Source organism: Nothoprocta perdicaria, unplaced genomic scaffold (assembly GCF_003342845.1).
Source record: "Nothoprocta perdicaria isolate Ctin4 unplaced genomic scaffold, notPer1 scaffold_52, whole genome shotgun sequence".
NCBI lineage: Eukaryota > Metazoa > Chordata > Aves > Tinamiformes > Tinamidae > Nothoprocta > Nothoprocta perdicaria.
In genome coordinates, this window is record NW_020455777.1 from 3,883,296 (window position 1) to 3,905,419 (window position 22,124).

At 37.1% G+C, this 22,124-nt stretch overlaps 1 protein-coding gene across 1 annotated transcript in view; it reads left to right on the forward strand.

The window, feature by feature from the left end:
- Positions 1-22,124, forward strand: part of MOXD1 (monooxygenase DBH like 1) — a 44,226-nt gene that overhangs the window by 16,069 nt on the left and 6,033 nt on the right. The window contains exons 5-9 of the mRNA XM_026048212.1: positions 12,873-13,052; positions 15,465-15,567; positions 17,894-18,060; positions 19,550-19,741; positions 21,948-22,007. Coding sequence (XP_025903997.1) covers positions 12,873-13,052; positions 15,465-15,567; positions 17,894-18,060; positions 19,550-19,741; positions 21,948-22,007 — 702 coding nt within the window. The remainder of the gene's footprint in view (positions 1-12,872; positions 13,053-15,464; positions 15,568-17,893; positions 18,061-19,549; positions 19,742-21,947; positions 22,008-22,124) is intronic.

The following is a 22,124-nucleotide window of genomic DNA, read 5'->3' on the forward strand; positions in this document are numbered from 1 at the left end:
CTGGGAAGTCTTGGAGAAATAACTTTTAAAACTATTTATAATAATAATTTACATGCTAAGAAATAAAATTAAATAAGATGATTTTTAAATAGCTGGAGAGCTTCAAGCTCCTTAACTTCAAGCTATCCAATTGGCTAAGCAATGGCTACCTCAACATTTTTAAAATTATAAGATACTATATAAGATCCTATAAAATTATAAGATCCTATCCCTATCCTTTTTTTTTTTTTTTTTGGTAGCAGAACCAGACATCTTGCAGGGTGGCTCAGTGGTGGTCCTAAAACCCCAGGCTTTGACTGCCCTTCTTGTGGAAGAGCACACATCAGTGCTACAAGCTTCAGGCTGTGTTGTATGCTTAGGGCTTAGTACTACGTGTACAGTAGGATTTTATTTTTCTTGCATACAGAAGTTAGTCTTGAGTTTTCTCAGAAGTAAACTTCCTTAGGGAAAAAAAAAACAAAAAGGGAAGGGAAGGGAAGGGAAGGGAAGGGAAGGGAAGGGAAGGGAAGGGAAGGGAAGGGAAGGGAAGGAGTTTCATTTATTATACAAGACTTTCTCGAGTTGGATTTAAGGTTATTTCTTGCTAAGATTTTTGTAGTGCACTGTAAATATCATCTCTCTGACTGATCCTGCTTGGGCCTCTTCATCCTGTCGCTAAAGACAGTTTTCCTGCTTTGCTGAATGCACCCGGAGAAGGAGCTCYGCTGCAGAAGAGCTTCCCAAAGCTTCTGGTAAAACTGACACCCAGGCATGCCCATGCACCACCTTTCTCATGAAAAGCTTTCTGTCTGCCYGTCTGAGCCGCCCTGGGTGTGGATACGCCTGACAGAGGGTCAGTCACTGCCATGCCAGGGCTGGAGAGGCTTGGATGGCAAGAAGGGACTCACTGAAGGAAGCCCACATTGAACAGAGCTGCCTGTGCGGCACCTTCAGTCCTGTAAACTGGCCATTCTTGATATCTCTTTATTTTGTCTCCCATACTAAAGGGTCTTGTACTAAAGAGTCATTGCTTTGGCTTTGCACTAGCATCCAGTTTCCCATGTACATCATTGCTTTTTCTGCTACAATCAAAAACATTAAAATACCATGTTTCTTTCATTGTCTCTAGATTTTATCTGGAGACAATGCTCAATCTCTACACCTGGCAAATTGCTTAATGCTGAGGGCACACCTGTGAAAATCTGCAGTTACTGTTGGTGGAGAAATGGTACATATATTGTATATCAGGCATGCCATAATCTACTTACATGATTTTTTTCAGCTTTGGTGACTAGCACGACCATGCCRGTTTCAATGTTCCATCCATTTTCCCTCTTATTTTCATAGCATCTTTGCAATGTACTTTGTTTACCTTAGGGAAAGTAGTTTCCTAGGCTTGAGCAGTGATAATCCCGTAAACAAAAGCATGTCTGTCACTGAATTTTACTCTTAAGAATAGAAAAACAAGTCTATATAGAATAAAAAACACAACAGGGAGAGTAATAGAGTCATTCATCTTTATGCACATGTATTTACTTAAGAATTACTCATGTTCATGTAGCTCTGAACTTTCTGGGTTTTATTTTGAAACTAGCAGCAGAGTTGGAGGAATACTGGCAGACAGGTTGTGGTATAGCTGTGCTCAGAGCATAAAATACTTCAAAAGCTGTAAGAGAGCATCTTTAACGGGAAGCTCGACTTTAGAGGCCATTCAGAGGTGGAGAGGAGGACAGTACATTGCATTTAGTAAGCACTTAAAGTACTCTTGGATGTCTGCATAAAGCACTCTTTTCATGTGTGTTATTTGAACCTGCTTATGAGCATGGAGCGAACAGGTTAACCACTGATGAAGTGGGAAAAAGCCCTGTGCTGGGGATTAGGTTTATGTGGTCAAGATGAAGTATATATTTAGTACTCCTCATGCATACTAAATTAAGCCCAGGCAACATGTTACAGAGGGTAAATTTCCAGACATGAAGTTGGTCTGTCTCTCATCTAACCATTTCCAAGTCTGAGCTTTAGATGACATCAATAGACAGTGGCAAAAAATAGATACTTTCCGATAGTGATTTATGTCATCCTAGAAGAGGTGTCTAAAATACAGGAATTCAGACATTCCTGGTATGATTCAGTCTCTCTCCTTTGGCTGGAGAAAGAACCTAGAGAGCTAGCCTGGAGTAGATTAGATATGTGACTCTCAGTTAAAAAACCCACTGCCACCACCACCACCAMCAACAAAACTCCTTAATTGTTTAGTGTTAGCTGCAAAGTGTTGCATTGAGCATATTTTTATAAAAGCACCAAAGTTTCCGTTGTTGATCTCATTAGAAAAGGGAGCCTCTTTTCCATTAAAGAATGGCCTGTATTAGTGCACCCCCGCAGCTGCAAGTTAATCTTCATGTTCAGTTTCAGGGCAATCTCTGATAAGGCAGCAAAAACTCCCAAAAATCTTGTTGCCAAGGGGAACTCGGCTTTTGACAGTGGAATGCTTTAGTAGTACCAAAGACCCCAGTGTGAAAACACAAAGGGACTCCAGTTTAAGAGCCTGATTGATTGGAAGCCAGAGGGGCGGCTTGTAGCCGTCAGCACCTAAATGAGGGCACTGATTTTTAACTTGGGTGATACCAGACAGTAGCTGCTTGTTCCTCTCTGGCTTGAACTTTCACGTTTTGCTAAATGTGATAACTCTGGCAAATTGCATCATGCAGCCCGAAACAAACAAATGTTCTGTATTTTACGGCATGGTTCCCTGAAAAGCAATCTCAGCCTCAGTAAATTAGGTTGGCAGCTCAGTGACCATCATGCGTGGCAGAGCTCATGAGCTATCTGCCCTTTGATCAGCTGGGCTCCCTCGTCACTGCGAGCCTGAATAGACCCATTCGTTTTTGCAGTGTGAAAGAATCATGTACCCAAACGGGCTGGAAATTCAAATTTTCCCAAGGAGCTCTCTCTGGAAATAAGAGAAATACTGTCCTCTCTAATATCCTGCTAAATTATTTCATATGCAAGGTATATGCATACCTAAGACTCTGTGATCAAAGATGAAAGTAGATGGGACTGAAGATTTTACTCTCATACCAAACTTTTTATTTCTTAGTAGAAAATATTCTCATTTTGTGGTCATCATCTTTGATTTCTGTTGTGTAATTTGCAGTAAGAAAATTTAAAGTAAGCAGCTAATGCTGCATTAGTTATTCCAAGTTTAGCATACAGAAATAATCTACTCGATTTCTGTCATCAGCAAACTTGAACATCTACTCAATTTACTTTAGTTTCTTTGATTCCTTTTTTTTTTTTTTTTTTTTAATTAAACCAACACCTATTATGGCAATGTGTCAACTATGCTAGCATGTAGTTGGAAAATAGTGTTTTAGGGGACTTGGTGGTTAACTGAAAGTCTTAAGTTATCTAAATTCTGGTTAGATATAAATCTTACATGAAAAGAACTTTAACTTAAAACATGAGTTAAAATTAAGCATGAGGAAGGTATGACTCTTGTGAATCTCTGAGATTTATCTCCAATCTCTGAGATTTTCACGAAGTGCTCATCAGTATAGGATTCCTATTATGACCCTGTTTGGTTTTGTGCTGTATCTTTGTTTTGTTGTTACTTCTTCATCCTTAGATATGTATATGGTTTTAAAATAACAGCTAATTTTAGTTAGCTAGTGTGCTGAGAACTTAAGGAAAACATGCCTGGGAACTGTCTGCAGTCAATCTATCCTCACTCCTCGTTGTGGCAGGCAATAAAATATTTCAAAAAGTAGGACTGGGCCTCTGATAAGCAGTTATAAACCATGTCTGCGTGCATGCCAGAAGAGCAGGTTTGTAGGTAGTGAAATCTCAGTTTATGGGTTTGGCTTACTCTCTGTCAGGTGAGATCATCTGGATGGATCACAGGAYATCTCTCTTGCTAACTTTTTAAAATTGTTTCTGGCAGTCCGCATAGTATCTGGCAGTCACATAGTATCAACATCCTAAGCAAGTTCTCTTTGGGGCAAGTTCTCTTTTAGTTGCTCCAATGTCATTTATATGTTTTGCAGCTGGAAAGAAATTTTACTTCCGATCTCACTCTGAAGTGATTCCTTTCAGTACTCTGCTTGCACTCCTACCCCAGCATTAACTATTGCTTCAGTCTTCAGAGAATAGTATTATACTTTCTTCACTTGTGCTCCCAGTGACCAGGTATTGAATGCTCACTAGTTATACTTTGTGGCTAGTTATACTAGTCCAGAGTATAGATTCAGTGACTCTTGAGGATAAAATCAAAAGAAAAAAAATTGACAGCAGTGGCCACTCTGCCACATGACAAAAGTTATTATTTGAAGTTGCACATAACATACATAGTGTCAGAATCCACACAAATGAAAGCTAAATCATGGGTASATGATGAACATTTTCTCTTTGCACTGAGATTTAAATGAAGGTTTCCTTGGCATATATAATACTTCTTCAGATACTCCAGAAGAACGAAGTTACCTGAAAATGATCCTTGTGATTCTGTGAGATTTATGTTAGTATTTTATGTTAGTAAGTGCCACTCACGTTTGTTGGGACTCTGCAGCAGGGTACCAGAATCTGACTCAAGTTGAGGTCATAAAATTAACATAGACAGTGCCTAACACTACTCAGCAATATATATTTGGATTCCTTTTCATGCTTATGATAATTTTTTAAACATAACAGAAATYATTCTACTGACTCATGAAGTTATACCATTTTAAAATCTTAAGACTTCTACTGTTTTTATTCTATTCTTTCACTTTAGTAGATTTAAGTGCCAGAGAGTATGAATTGGTGACTATTATGGAAACTTAATATCTTCCTTATATATGCTTTCTTATGATTTTCCATGGTAGAAGTCAGCATTTACTTGTCAGAAATTAAATTTCATATCCATATACCAGAAATGGCCACATTGTAAATACATTCAGTCTTTGGGCAAGAGTTTTTGTTCATTCCCATGAGGGAGTGTATAAAGTGTGAGAAAACATATAATATTATTAAGCTGAATCATCAAAGAGAACAGGTACAATGGAATTAAAAACCCTTCCCTTGCCACCTCAAAGAAACAGATAGACCTCACTGCGTGTTGACGGTGATTTCATGAACAAAAATACATACCTTCATTGACTCTATTATTTATATTATTCAAATTATATACTGGTCRTGAATAAATATAAGCTCTTTGCAGGCTACTCATTTGGGCTTTTGATCTGAAACATGTTTGGTTGCCTACAACTTTATTATTACATTGTTTTCACAGACAAATAATGATGTTACTGATTAATTGCAGATTAATTCTGCTTGGTGTGTGTCAACTGCACTGGGAGGCTATGACCATGCTGAATATAGCAGCTACTCTGCCTGTACTCCTCTTGCTTAGTAGCGCAATGAATGTATTGTCAGGAAGCATAACCAAATTAAACATGTTTCTTCTTGACCCAACCATTTTATCAAATTGCTCCCCAGGGTTGTATTTTTCAACTGTTTCTAAATGTGTTATCTTAAATCTTCAGACATACCCGAAGGAGAAACTTTTTTTTTTTTTATGAGTATCACTTTGAGGTTGGCTTCTTTTGGTCTTATTCTAAATTACTGAATGCCTTTTAAAATCTGAAACTCTTATGAGTGACAGAGTTCCAGGCAATTAGTTAGGAATAAAGATTGAGGAAAGGACTGGAAGGCAGTAAAAACAAGAAACTTCGAGCCCATGTCTAGTTTTCAGTTTAAAATGGTTCTTTTTTTATTTGTTATTGTGTTATTTGATTAATCTTCCTCAATAAAAATAATTAAGTTGTTCTTCTCATGATTAGAATTCTAGAAGAACTGCTTGAGCATTAGCATTTATTTAATTATAGTAATATGTGTGGATGAAAGGAATTGTGTGAATTCAAGAATACAGCCTCCTCTCCAAACTAACAATGCAACAGTAACTTTTTTCTCTAAAATTACATATTTTATTCCTATGAAAATTCTGCAGCTTAAAACTACAGTCTTGTAATTAGTTCATAATGTAACCATTAATAAATCTTAAATCACAGAATCTTAGAATCACAGAATCATTAAGGTTGGAATAAAAGACTTCATTAAACAACATAGCCACCAAGTAAACAAATATATTCTTGTTTACATCAAGAACAGAAAATAACTTTTTTAACACTTTAAATAAGATTCTAATTCATGTGCTAAGGGTTTTTTCTTCACATTGATGTTAGAATTTTGTTACGTGTTTTAAATTACAGGCAGAACCAGTTAAACCCAAATGCCAACAATATAATTTGAAAAAAAAAAAAAAAAAGACAGCACTGTTATTTCAGTTGTGTATTTGAATCTTACTTTGGGGGAAAAATACACACATATTAGGATGAATCAAGCAAATTTGAATGCCTTAAGTTGTATGGAATCTCTCTTTTTCATCTGGAAAATTTCCATTCTCCAAGGAAACTTTACCTAATTGCATTATTTTGGTTCTAAGAGTGCCGGGAAGTTGCTTCTGCCTGCACGTTTTTCTCATGTCCATCTCTTTTATATTAAAATACGAAAAGCGTGATTATTATTAAAAACAAAACAGGGTATATAAGTTTTCCCCATCTTCAGAATTTGAATGCTGTATATGAAAATAATTTAGATTAACAGTTTTACATTTGGAGAATAAATTAAGGCAAGCTTCAATGCTCACTGCATAGGTAACTGTGAATGTATGTGAACAGTGGCTTCCACTGAGCGCATGTCAGTCACCAGAATATACCTCCTTTTTATGGAGAAAGTATCAGAAACACCAGGGAGAGGAACATAGGGTTTTCTGGACAGTGGCTGTATATGTGCAAATTACGCCACTGATCATGCCCAGCTGTAGCCCATGGAGCATTCAAGGTGCTGCACACTGCTGCAGTAATTTATCAGTGGGGAGGGTGGTCCCTTCCTGACCCCTGCGCTCCTGAGCCCCGGGGTGAAGGTCTGCAGCAGGTTAGACTGAGACCAGAGGCTGGCCAGGACAGGCCTTGCTCCTGACACAAGGTCACTGTTTGATGGTAGAGGTTCAAATCCTTGTCTACATTGATGGATTTTGATGTCTGTCCCATTGCAGAGGTGTCTTTCCAGATCCTGGAGCTTCCACTTAGCACACCTCTGGGTTGAGTGTAAGAGGCAATGCTATAGAGAAAATGATGAGTGTTATTCTTTCTGGACGTTTATATGAACATAACTCCATGTTCGTATTGACTTTTTTGCTGAAATATGTGTTTGATAAAAAAAATCAAAAAAGTTTTTGATAAAAAAGTCCTAACGTTTTAAGGACAAGTATTTTTCAATGTTTGCTTTTCTGGTGAAAAACGTGAAACATTTAAAGAGATATTTTAGGTAAATGTTTCTTTATTCCAGGACTAGACTTCTGAAAAGACAAAAAAAGAAAGAAAGAAASAAACAAACAAAAAAACCCAACYCATAAGAATATCGGTTATCTCTAGAAAGAAGACAGTGTCTACTTTAAAGAACAAATAATATATGCATAATATGCATATGGATTTGTGAAAGAAGCAGCAGAGTGAGAATGATCAGAGTGATCAATAAGAAGGCAATAGTTCTTACCTAGGTTGGGAATTACATAATCAAGTAGTAGAGAGTTTAGCCATATGAATATAGGAATGTGCCATCTCAGAAGGCTTCAAGACTGAGGAAATGTCCTTCACCACTTTTTGTTGGTATACACTCAGCCAAAGAAGGCTAGATATCACTGTGTGATGTGCAATAGTGTCACTTTTCGTTTGAGGATGTTAAAAGGTAAAATTGAGTGGAAACTAGCTTTTGAGCCTGAGCAAATAAAACAGTATTTTTCATTGATATTTCAGTGTAAAAACATCACTGGAACTAGATCAAAAACTCATTGCTGTTTTTGTATACAAAAATAAATTCAGCATTTTGTTTCCTTAAGTTCAATGGACTATTTTTTTTTTAACAAGGATGCTACAAGGAGAATATGTATATAGTTTACTCATTTTCATCATRCACATAAACGGGCCTGAAGAGTAAACCACAGCTGTGACATCAAAGAAAGCAAAGCAAATAGAAAGGAAGAGAAAATAAGAATAAGCAAGAAAAACTTCCAACTTTGTGCAGCTCTTTCCCCCTGCTAGGCAACCTGACTGCTTGGGTCATTTGAACAGTTTGCATATTCACTCTATTTATTATGCCTTACATTAGTGTCTTTACTCTCCTTATTGGCAGGTTGAGATACAAGCTTCTGTGATGTGACTATATTGACTTGTTTCTTTTTTTATTAAAAAGAAGGGGTATTTTCAATTTGTGCAGTAGGAGAAGGAATAATATGAAATAGAAAGAAGAGTGAGAAAAGCTGAAGCCAAACAGCCATGTGCTAGAAAATGTAAGCATTTCCTGTTAGTGTAAGTTCGTTGACTCTAATAGAGTTTCTGTTAGCAGGAGGAAATACACCCTACCTTAACATTACAATAAGATGAAAATTTATTATTTTATATTCTTTGAAAGTAAACATTTTGAGAAGTGCTGAGAGACACAATCCGCTGAGAGAAGTTACAGTGCTTGTAAAAGCCTCAGAAACTACACAGCTGGTGCAGGTCATGGTAATGAGCCTAAACACCATAACCTCAACTTTTGATTACAAAAGGCATGATCTTTGTTTTGCATTTGAACCATATGCAAATTGAAAATATGCATTTGAGCATATTTTAGATGCTCCTTTCCTAGGAAACTGCAGTCTGATGGGTTGGGGAATTATAGCATATTCATTTTTGCTTGTCTGTCATTGGGAGTCRGATTTGTTCATACATATTGGCGTACTTGGTTAGAAAATATCCTTAGAACAAATTTGCAAGAAAGGTAAGCAGGATGCAGGAAGTAAATCATCATGAATACAGCAGGGTTTTTTTTGTGAGTTTGGTGAAAAGCAGTGGAGATCGCGTCTTGTGTGTCTACATATTTTTTTGCAGTCCCAAAGGCTTTTAGTATTTGGATGTAGGGTGGATATGGGGCTTTTGTTCTCTGAGCCTCTGGCAGTTAGGAAATGTCAAGCAGAAAATGCACTTTGCCTGCAGGGGCCAAACTGAGGACTTGCCCTGGCAGGGCGCTGTCTCTGCAGGCTTGTTCTGGACATGGCGAGCAGATGAACCCTGACAGCTGAGTTTGCCTTGCATTTCTGCCACACTGCAGAGCAGAATAGGGTAAAATGGAGAAATGAATATGTCAGTAACTATATACACACTTCTTTTTACAGTCCTCTTTCAATTAAGTAACGGTGTCTGAATATTGACTTTTTCTTGACTCCCATGGCCAACAAGATGTGGGTAGGAATTAGCAAGGAAAGAGGAAGGAATTACATGCTAAAGCCACAAGTTTCCTTGTAATTGCTGGAAGTGAAAGATCGACTTCCATTGGCACTTCCTAAATTCCTCAAGTGCCAGTATCTCTGAGAGTCCCTTTAAACTACAAGAATGATATAAACAAGCCTAAATATAATTGACAATTCAAACAAAAATCATTTTGACACTGAAATCTGTAGAATATGTTGATTTTTATGTAATATGTCTACTTTTATCACATTTTTGTCTGTATTTTCAATAATTTGCCCTAAGTTACTGCATTATATTATTGTATAATTGCCTGAAAGTTGGGTTATTTCCCAAGACAAACTAGCAAGAAAGTCATGGTAACTTTTCAGCATTAGTCCACTATTATTAAGACTGGAGATTTATAAGAGTAGACCTTAGATAAACTTTGTTTTCAGTTCTGTGGTTTGGGAATTAAAGGCTATCAAAACTCTCAAATTTTATTTTTAAATCTTTTAAATAAATTGAAACTTTGAACTTATAAATTCAACAGTTCATACTGTAAGACTAGTTGCTTATATTTAGGGTTTAAATTGATATTTAGTTTTAAAGTAGGAATAAGCTAGTAGGAAATAGGCCTACAAGTTGAGTTACGGTTCACTGTGGCTGTGAGTATTCTGGAAACCAGACCACAGTCATCATATTTTATTGTAGTTACCTGTTTTAGCAACTCATTTTACACCTAGGATTGCACATTTAAGTTCTTTGGTGACTTGCTGGACTTGGTCTTGTATTTGAGGAACTCAATCATTGTTCATTGTTGTTTATTGGGGGGAAAAAAATAAAAGTTGGAATTTCTTTTCAACTTGGAGCAAGGTAAGTTGAACAGATATTCTTTCTCCATGGAAAATGAGAGAAGAGGGAAACAGAGTAAGCAACTGGATTATTCTGTAAACTGAAATAACAAATGTCTAAGATTAATCAGAACAACACTCACCTAGGATGTAGGAATGGGAGGTTTAAATCCCTTCTCTAGCTTATCACTAAGACAGATAATAGAAAAAATATTTTTTTCTTCTTTTCAGTTGTACTCCAGTTAGTACACATATTTAGCTATTCTTTATAGTAGAAAAAGAGAACCTGAAGAGATCAGTGGGGCTACTCTTCTTCCTTCTCTTGTTTCAGTCAGAAATGAGACTAGAAATTTGTGAGATCTGATCGTGAAAATATTCCCATACACTCCTGGGAAATAAACAACTTGTGATTAATGAAATTTTCTTACAATTAAAATGTATTTTTTACCCATCCTAGTAATTTTTTCCTGTGTTTATTTAAAAGGTGAGAAAGATAGCATTCCTTAACCAAATTGTAATAAAAATATGTAAAAGGTCAAACTGCTGCTCTTAATTATTTATAAATGCTCTGAAGAATATAAAATGCTTTACAGGATGCATTGGAAAGATGCTTGAGGGTTTGTTCTACTTTTCTTAGCTAAAGAAAGCTGAACAAAAATACTTTCTGAAGTGCTGTTACTGTTTAGGTAACTGCCACTGAGGAACCAAGGGCGGATGAGCGCCTCTGATTTTGGTGATGTCCCATTGTTTTGAGGGGAAATTGTTTTTGAAGCAGTGATTGTAAGCACAGCGGGTGCTGGGATCTTATATCAGCAGGCAGAACTACCACATTTTTGAACACTCTTATTTCTTGGTAGATACAGGTTATGTCCCCATAATAGCCCCAGTGACTAGTCTATACATTATGTGATACGCTGAGACATGGATGGATGTATAAGATAGTGTGATATGGGTGTGATTTCTATAAATATGTGAATATTTGAAGTAGAAGAGGTAAGGAGCARTATCAAACTGAAGTGAATTTCTGAATCTTTGTCTCTTACTATAATATATTTGGGAATGAATTCTTATCTGGTGGGAAAACTGACTGCATTATCTTAGTTCTTTTTAAAAATACTTTGAAAATTATAGTACTATAATTTGTGATGCTAACCAAAATAGGGCTTACTTACTACAAAAGATCTCTATGCAAAGAAGTATTTCAGCTTTGCTGTCAAAATAAAACTTTGGTTCATCCGTTTAAATTGGCATCATTCCATTGGCCTCTGAGTACAGTGAAGTGGGTGGTTTTCAGCTCTGCTCTTCTTGGACAGACATGGAGATACTCAGCAAGGAACTGGACTCCCCTAGAGCCTGACTTCAGTGAAGTTTTTTTGATTTATGTCAACAAGGGTGGTCTTGATATGCAAAAACTCTGATTGCTTCTTCCTCCCCTGACCTATTTTCTACTTCAGTTTAGTGGTTTGTATAAGGTAAGAGGGAGACATTTCTGGTAACAGTATTGTACTGAAGATATTTTAATAGGGTAATTAAAAAAATCAAAAAAAGTTCTTACTAATGGTATTTGTACCTCTACTGCCTGGGGTGCTTGTGCCTGCAAAACCAATGGATGCAAATATAGGGTGCATATGCATTTTTTCCTTGTTTAAGTAACTTCTTTTTCCTAGTAATATTAAAAGGCAATATTGCACGATATACCCACATATTAAATACTGCTTTGCCAAAAGTGTTTATTTTTCTTGTGAAAACATTTGCAGAGAATGTTTCTTATTTGATTTAAGGTAGATATAGTAGAGGATGGGATGAAATCTTTGAAAGTAAAAGCAAGCATTCCTTTCATTTGAATATTATTTTCCAWATGCTGATTTTTTTGAATATAATCTTTTTGAAAATCAAAAATAATTTTGCTTCAGTAGTATTCATGTTTGTCCTAGGGATAAGATCTCAGGCAGACATGACAACATCATCCATCCGAAGACAGAGTGAATAAAATGTTAGATGGAAATGAAATCAGTTCAACCTACCCTTAAGTTCGGTGGTGAAATTTTACTGGAGGCACCAGGGCACTCCTAAGAGCCCTCTAGCTGATTACTGCCRCAAAAAAGACAGGAACACCCAACCTCTAAGGAATGTGTTCATGTTAATAAACTCCATGCAGTTTAGCAGAATGGAAACTTTCTATTTTTTATGGATGTCAAAAGAAACAGAAAGTATATGTTAAGCTTCTAAGGAATATGGGGTGTACTTGCAGACCTCACCCTAAATATATAGAATTTATGGGCACTTCTAGTTTAAGATTGGACAGAAGAGGCAAAAAAGGGGAACAAAAGTTTCTGAGTACTTTAAATACCAATCTGTTGCATGTTAAAAGACATTTGACTGGTTTATATCTATTTCAGTTTTAAATGTGGTTATGCAAGATCAAGGAGGGAGAAAGACAAGAGAGAGTGCAAGACTGGGGTGGGAGAATAGAAAACAAGACAATTCACAACATCATAGGTTTGGCTGGGATGCAGAACTTTTTCTATTCCCTGTTGACAGAGTAGAGGTAAGAGTTTTTTTTTGTTTTATTATTTGGAGTTGCAGAGAGCCAAAGCTCATCTCAACCTACATGCAGTCTAATACCTCCTCCTCTAAAATAAATGTACCACATAACTTGCAGTTCTGTCTGAATATTTGCATTGAAATGATCAAATCTGAGATGTGTTTTCTGTCTTTTTTATTTCAATGTCAATAGGTTGAACCGTTAATACAGAAAGGCCATGAGAATCTGGTGCACCATATCCTACTCTATCAGTGCARCAGCAATTTGAACGACAGTGTGCTGGACTATGGACATGAATGTTACCACCCCAATATGCCAGATTCTTTTCTCACGTGTGAGACAGTCATTTTTGCATGGGCCATTGGAGGAGAGGTAGGATAAATAGCTTTCTAGATGGATCATCAACAGGGCTTGAAGGGAGTATTACTATAAAGCTTCTTCCTAGTATATTAATGATTACTTAATCTATCTCTTTTTAAAGGTGTGTGTATATATATAACCACAGTCCACAAATGCCTCACCACCAAATTCTTATTGACCTTTTAAGTATGAAATATTTTTAACATCCTGAGTGAAAAACTAAATGTAATGAAAATAATATAGAGGTAGCTGTTGCCTTATAGGGAAAAAGGCAACTCAGGAGCGTGAAAGTCTGTCTCCTTATCAGATTGTTCCATCTGATCAAATGCACTGCCACTGCTAATGGCCAGCCAGCATCTGTTGCTTGTAGCCAAAGAGAGCAGTGAAAGTACCATATATAGGCAACTGTATAAAGGACAAGGAGGCAAGAATACACTTTCCTAATTAAGTTAGGTGTTGTTTCAATTAATTTCATGCCTCATCACCATGTTGGTTACAGTGTTGCCCCTTTCTGTGACTCTGAAATTACCCTAGTCAGGTCTAAGAGACATTTCCATGTAGGAGCAATCTTATGTTGGTGTAAATCCCACAAAAAAAAAAATCACTTGCTTCATGGCATTTGGCTACATCTACAGAAAAGAGTATGTGGTGCCCTAATGATCCCAAGCTGTATTTTCATATTCCTTCATATTTAGACTCCAATCAGTACTTTCAGCACTACTACAAAAGAAACATCCCACCCCTTCATTACCCCACTGATTTGTTGTGTGCCCACACAAACAGTGATGCAGACACCAGGCAGATTGCAATATCTATGGCCTTTGTTTGCATCATGTGGCCCTAGGACTGGCCCAGRGGACTGTTGGTAGAGATTTCAGAGCTGCTGTGCACAGAGCTGCAACACATACCCATCAAAAGCAGCTTTGATTCACTTTGAGCATTGTCCCTGATGTGTACTCTGGGCCTTTTTTTTGCCATCAGCTATACTCTGACCTAGTATTTGTACCTTCAACTGTTTTCAACCAAGTGAAATAAAAAACTTATATAAATAAATTATAATTTAACAAGGCTTATGAAGGCTTTTGCAAGCATGGCTGCCTTGCTAAAACTCTGTAGAGAAGAATCTGGCAGATTTGGGTTACCCTAAGGTTTGCCATGAAGATCACAGGGCTTCGGTTTACCCATATGTTCCATCTCTATATGAGGAGAAACTCTGCGGTGAGGGTGACAGAGCCCTGGMACAGGCTGCCCAGAGAGGTTGTGAAGTCTCCTTCTCTGGAGATCTTCAAAACCCACCTGGATGCCACCCTGTGTCCTGTGCTCTGGGTGTCCCTGCTGGAGCAGAAGGGGTTGGACTAGATGACCTCTAGGGCTTCTTTCTAACCTCAACCATTCTGTGATTCTGTCATATGTGATACAGAAGTGATAATATTTATTGGTGTGTATCAATCAGATTATTTCATTAGTGCACATCAAAATTATAAAGGATCTCAAACTTCACAATAAAATATTGTTATATCTGTTCTCTAAAATGTTGCAGATATGATTCCTGATAAGGTGAATTCATTAGATGACTTCACTTAGTAGTTAGAAGCATTGCACTTTGGATCAGAATTGTGCTTTTGAAGTAAACCTCTAAGTTTTCTCCACATACAAAGATCTGTTTTGCATGATGAAYAGTTTGAGGTTGTGCACAGTTCCCTTGGGAGAAATCCACCTCGCACATCTTGAGGTTGAACCTTGCACCCTCAGCCACTAATGGCATTAAGCGTATGGGGTCAGGCCAGAGCTTGTCCAAAGGAAATGACCCTGAATCACAGCGTGGGGGCAACAGGCCCAGCACAAACTATTGCAATTTTGCAAACTATTTGCAACACATCTCCTACTAATACAGAATTTAAGGATCTGTACAGTGAAAGCAATGTTATTGCATGCAACCTCAGTATCCCCTGTAAATTACCACTTTTTAAAAATAGGGACATTTTAAATGAAGAGTCTCTTTTTTTTTTAATAAGGATTTTATTGTCAAACTAACTGCATAATGATGCAATGTTTATGTTTTTAAAATGGATTTTCCTTTTTAGCTGAAGTAACAAATGCAAGGTAAATAATCATAAGATAATAAGATAATTTGGGATAGAAGGGACTTCAGGAAGTCTCTAGTCCAATCTCCGGCTCAGAGCAGGGTCAGCTGTGAGGTCAGACCAGGTTCCTCTGGGCTATATCCTCTAGAAAGCAGAGAACCTAATATTTTATGTTGACATAAGGATTTAATGCATTCAGTATTTGCTTTCTCTTTATATGTGTATATAAAAATATAATGTTACAATTATACATTTAGATAAATGGATGGATGGTTGGATGGATTAAAAAAAGGAATAAACATTGTAAAAAAATCTTACAGCAATATGTTTTGAATTCCAGGGCTTCACCTACCCGCCTCATGTTGGTTTATCCATTGGCACAGCAGGTGATCCTCTGTTTGTACTTATGGAGGTGCATTATGACAACCCATCATATACAGAAGGTTTGTACCTTCATACTCTTTAAAATACGCAAGATTGGGAAATGTACTGGATGCAAGCATTTCCTGTTGCATCCCACTGCAAACAGCAAAAACCAATATGAGGTTCATTTTTTTCCAGTCAGTAGTTTCTTGTAATTACAAGGGAGAGATTCAGATATCCAGAGAACTGGACCAGATGAATGCATCTCTTTATCACTACATTTCTTATGCTCTTTCTATATCCTGTCCTTTCATAGAGAGATCCAATCAGACTGACACATAGCTGAGCAGAATTACTCAGCACTCACTGGCCTTGAAACACTAAAAATAAGTGTCATTTAAGGCCTTTTATTTATTTTTTTCTAGTATTTTTAAGACCTCAGCTGAGGGCAGTTTCTGAAAGCAAAGGAACGTGAAAGTCTCAGTTTGCCAGACTATTCCCTCAGTAAAAGCAGTTTACCTTAAAAGAGAAGGGTTTTTATTTCTTTTTAAGTTTTCATTCTAAAATTTACTTATATTTAAAGGAAGTAAAAAGCTGTTTTCCTGTGAGGCCAAGTGCCCCAGAAAATCTAGGATAGTTCAAAGCTGACTCTTGAGAAGATAAGTAGTGCTTTTTTTTTGTTCTTAAACAAAACTATATTGAGCTGCTATGCCTGAATATATTCTGATGCCTGGTGCACTTGAATTGGGTAAAATGCATAATGCACTGGTCTTATTTTATATCCCCATGCATTTAAATAAAGCTCTCTGTGCTCTCTGTGCTGGTTAGTGCATTCTGCCTTACTGCGACTTCTCCTCTTTGTGATAACTCAGGTGAGATATCTTAAAATTGCTTGGACAAACTGACAAACAATGACAAATGCCATCCATTCAGAATGCACATTTGCAGGGGAGTCAATAAACTTCATTTGTATCACTGATGCTGTGTGTCTTAAAGAGGCCAGGGATTAATCACATTTCTTGCCCCTTTGTAAGCAGTGGGGACAGTCTGGCCTTGTTGGGATGCTCATATGTCCACAGAAGAGCAGGGAAAATTCAGACTGTGGAGGCAGGAATGGGTGTCRGGAATGAAGTTGTCCTTCTCTGCTTGCTAATATAGCAAATGATGCAAGAGTGTGAGGAGCTGGAGGGTTGCTGAAGGGATGAGGCTGCTGTGCAGGGCTGGCTCCCCCACCTCCATCCTGCCAGGACTGAGGGCACGGTGGTCAAACTGCTACAAAAGCAGTTTTTTTCTCCCAGTTCCAGCTCTGTTTTTCCCAGGCTTGCCTCTCGCGGTTAAGGAGCGCACTGTTTACCAGCAGGGCCACTTAGTGCTGTTGCCTAATGTTTTCCCAAGTGACTCAGAGGCCGAGGAACTGTTGGCTCTCAGTTAGACTCACAGATATTTCAACTCCTCCTAACTTGCTTCTTTTTGAATGTTGCTGGTTCTGAAGTTGTTAACATTCGCTTTTAATCTGAAAGACAGTCGCTTTTGAAACTGTTTATCAGAAACACATTTCCTTAGATCACATAAGCATGTCTGACACTTTGGTCTTGGTAACAGGCAGGCCGAATGTGGAATAGCTCGTGGCAAGGGAAAAATTCATCTGGATGAGGTTGTACTAAGAGCATTGGAAAGGAAGTTGGTTTCCCTAGTGCATTAAAACTGAGATGTTGTGGGACAGCACATATCACTGCAGCAGTGATTATCATTTGTATCCTCTGGRAAGTCTCATTACTGGTTTCTTGATTATCATGCTTAATTGGCTGTCTATAGGTCATATCCTTTGTTCCTYAGTAATTTCCTCAGTAATATACTACTCTCTGTTAATTATTTGGGTGACTAGACACCTTAGACCCTACTCTATACCTCTAGCATTTGCTGCTTTCATATTGATAAACTGGTTTCAGACACCATTATGTCTATTTTGTCTGTAAGAAGACTTATAGAGGTCACTGGGAAGCCTTGCTTTCTCTCAGGTACTTTGAAATTTATTTGCATTTTTAATTTTTAAAGCTAACATTTAAAAGGGCAAAACAAAGTAGAATAATAGATAAGCTAACACAGAAATTAACACTTGTGCAACAATTGGAACACTTAACAGAAATGACAGGTTTTTCATTCACCTCTGACCACTGCAGATACCAAAATATTATGCTTAACAAACTTCTTATAAGCTGCCCACAAGACAATTTCTGCATCTCCATGAATGATTTGACTCTTTTGTGGGTTATTGAGGCTAATTCCTGAATATACATTTAAAAAAAAATAGGACAAACCTTGAAAGATGTGAAATGATTCGATTTCTTTTTTTTTTTTTTTTTGTACAGATTTATAGCCACAATTGACTGTGTCCTTTTGTTGCAGGCTTGATAGATAACTCTGGACTGAGGCTAATTTATACTCCAGTTTTAAGGAAATATGATGCTGGGGTTATTGAAGCCGGTCTTTGGGTTAGCCTCTTCCACAATATCCCACCAGGCATGCCTGAATTTGTGTCAGAGGGTCACTGCACGCTGGAATGTCTGGAAGAGGTATGTCTCCTGTCTGACGGGGCTGGGTTGTGTTCGCAGACATAATTTAGGGCAGCCTATTTAACTTACTGGTAAGATTGAAAGATGCTCATTGAAGACATGTGAGCAATAACATTTGCTTCATGGTACACACCAGAACTCTGAACCTTTTTGGTACCTTAGTACTTTACAAAAAAAAAAAAAGAGTTTGTTAAATTATTGTCATCTCAGATTTCAGAAAGTTCTATTAAATTGTTAAGCTGATATTCAGTATTCATGTTGTTTTATTGATATAAGTAATACTGAGAGATGCAATGTATACACTGATTTAATTTTCTCTTTAATGTATACTTTATACTTATACTTTACCTTCTATRGCAAAGCTGTTAGTGGCTGGAATAGTTAGTCGGCAGAAAAATGGAGAGAGATTAACTGAGATCTATGTGTAAAAGACTCCTTGTCTTGAAGTGAAAGCCTGAGAAGTGTTCTTAGATCAACTGTAGAAACTGAAAACCTGAATAGGTTTTTATTTTGTATGGCCCAAAGCACAAAACTGTGAACTCATTAAATACCTGGGTTTTGTTAAATAATTAAAATTAAAATTTTTAATTGTTAAAAATGTTAAAATAATTTCTCTACGGAAGATTTTAATGTGTACATTATGGAAGTATTGCATAAGCTCTGATTCTCAGATATTTTGTCATTTGTCCAAATCAGTATTTGTATTTTATGTTATAGTTTGGTGTAAAGAGCATGTTAGATACAGAATTTAAGCTTGTTCTTAGTGATATTGAATTTTGAATGTTGTTACTGAGGTTTCCAGCATAAAAGCTTTACTTAAATTGTATTCCAATTACAGGTTATTTCCAGTTTTGRCTCTGATCAAGCCAAGAGTCAGAGYTTAGTACAGCCAAACTTTGGATCTGCTTATCTCTGTTGCAATGAGAATGATGTCAGATATGTGCTGTTCTGGCAAAGTTCATTTTAAAATTGCTTTGACCTGGAAAGAAAATTTCAGATATAAATCTTCAATATTTTACTACCAACTTACTTGAAGATAGGAAGTAGAGCATACAGTAATTATATCATCTTATTTTAAACTGCTTCTCTTGGCACAACATTGAAGATAACATTCTCAACTCAAAAGCTTTTTCACTTTAAATATCCACATTCAGCCCTATCAGTCCAAGGAGTGAAATAATATGCCAGTTTTGATATAATACCCTTACAGGTCATATTTGATTGAGCATTATTGGCAGTCCAGTTGATTTTGATAAAAACTGTGTGCATCAAGTTAAAACGCATCTTTACCAAAAACAGAAGAAATTCCCCTCCAAACCGCCCTTTTTATATATGCATTTAATTTCACATACTGATTTGTTTTTGCTCCTGCCTGTATGCCACTTATTTTACTGTAGATTAAGGGAACATGAAATGCATTTCTGAATATATCTTAGCTCTGTTTGTCCCTGGCGTCTGGGCACACTAATGATGTTGGTTTCGTGGCCAGGCTCTAGGTGCTGAGAGGCCTGGTGGGATTCATGTGTTTGCGGTGCTTCTTCACGCTCATCTTGCCGGCAGAGCTATCAGGATGCGCCACTTCCGCAACGGCGAGGAACAGAAGCTGCTTGCTTATGATGATGAGTTTGACTTCAACTTCCAGGAGTTTCAGTATCTGAAAGAAGAAAGGACCATATTGCCTGTAGGACACCCATCACTGTTCTCCAGAGTGTGCTTTAAGAGAACGTGTGCTTAACATTTGCTCACATTAAGGATTATTTTTGCAGCAGGATTTGCTTAATTTCTTTTTAGTTGTTGTTGTTTTTCTTTGATGTTTTGTTTGTGTTTCCACTTACACAAGGTCACAGATGCACTGCCCAAAAAAATGTCTCCGCTCATTCACCAAAAAATTGACTTGAACTATCCATTTAAGCTAAGTTTGGGGTGTGTTTGATGCCCACAATTAGCTGATCTGAAATTTACTACTATATATGTTTGTGCAAAGGAGATTGTATGTTCATGCACGTGTGGTTGTACCATCTTTGTGCATCCATCTATCCATCCAAGTAAAGAATGGAAACACCATGATGTGGCTTTACTGAGCCAGTGGAACTAAGCAGCCCATCCCAAATACTTGCACACAGCAAGCATTCATCTTTGCAAACTTGCCTTTACAGATCAGCCAAGTAGGCCTTCTGTTATTTCATGTTTTTATTTCCTGCTGGGAGAAAAACTCACTGCTAATGTTCCACATGAGGTTTTGCTGAGTAAACCAAAAAAAGCACTCTGGAATAAGAAACTATGCAACCCTACTGCTCTTCTTGTAATAATAATGTAATATACTTAAAAAAGATGTAAATGTATTATAAAACTTTAAATGATTAACTATCCATAGATTTTTCATGAAAAGAGCCTACATTCTTTGAATGGGTACTCATTTAAAAAATTATTTACTTATCTCATTATCTGGCAATGCATTTCTGAAGCTTTGGCCTGAGGACAGAAAGTTAAGTGCTGCAGAGTTTTGGTTGTTCCAGATCTGGCCAGCTGAATAGCTGCGCTTGTGTTGCACGTGCACATGAACAATCCTGTTAACCWAATGGAATGCATACTAAAAAACTAAACAACTACATTTTGTTCATAATTGAAGCTAGGAAGTTGAAAAGGCCGATGAAATGACTGAACTATGAGTATGGTCAGGAACATCATAGTTTGAGACATTCACATTTTCCTCCTTCTTTATATCTTCTGTCCCCAACTGGGACAAATTTGCTATTTGTCCTTTAAAGGCAAGAATCCCAAATAGCAACTTCCTTATTTAATTTAACCTAGACATGCAGGTGCGACGTTTACTCTTTGAAGATCTTGTGCTCTACTGGGACGTCAAAGACAAACTTGTGTTATCTCCTACAGGAAAGAAGCGTTTCRGGGTTTAGGAAGAAGACTGGCTGAAATGACCAATTTAGATGCCTTTTACAGAAAAAGCCTGTAATCTTTTTAGGAAAATGCAAGTAAATTATAGAGAAAGGCCTTTTAAAATTCCAGGACAAAAGGCAGTAGACAGCAAAGAAAGAGAAACGGGGTATCTGACAGTATATGATATACTCAGTGCGCCCAAGTGCGCCTTGCTTAATGCCATTTATTGCTTTCACCTTATGCAAAAATACTTCTCTATAGCACACTTCTCTACATGTTCTAGCATAATGCCTCAATAATTTTATTTCCACTTGATAATATGGGTGATTTTGAGATATGCGTTTAGTTAGGTACAGAGGATAAATGTACTACCATTTCTTTTTATTTAGAAACACTGTAGATCAGTTTGTCAAAACAGCAGAAAGTTAGTTGCAGGTACTTGAGAAGGTAATCACTCAGCCTTTCCCATACATATCTGTCAGTGTAGATGAGTCTTTGCCTGCCACTCCTCTACTCCGAGGCTTGGTAGTTAAATCGTTGTTACTGTGATGTGGAAAACCTTCTTTTCCTGATTTAGCAACAAATTTATTGACTTTGGCAGGATGAAAGAGCCTGGGGCAAGATACCCAAAGTAGCACTGGAAGACTTTTGGAGCAAAAATTGTGTGTGCACGTTGTCTGCATATATAATTTCCCTGAAAGTAGGATCATAACTGGGCATTTTCATTGCTATTTGAAAAAAAAATGTATGAAATACAGGATAAGACTCCATTTAATCAGTCACAAATCACAGAGGATCTCAGACAATATGAATGCTAAATGCTCARTTCTAGTCTAGACCAATTACCTAATTCTATGCTCTTTCAAAAACTCACATTGACTGTTATAACCTTTATTATAACCTTTATTGCTTAAGTTTTCACAGTCATTTTTGGTCACCTGAAGCTAGTGCTAATAAAAATAATAGTGAACATCTTAAATCTTGTGTTTCAGGGGGATAATTTAATCACAGAATGTCACTACAGTACTGTGGACCGAATTCGTATGACATGGGTAAGAAAAAATATTAATGGATCAACATAAGTACAAAAACAATATTAAAGACCTTTTTTTTTTTTTTTATAGGATGCTATTAAAAGTGTGAACCTGCCTGCTAAATCCTGTGTACAC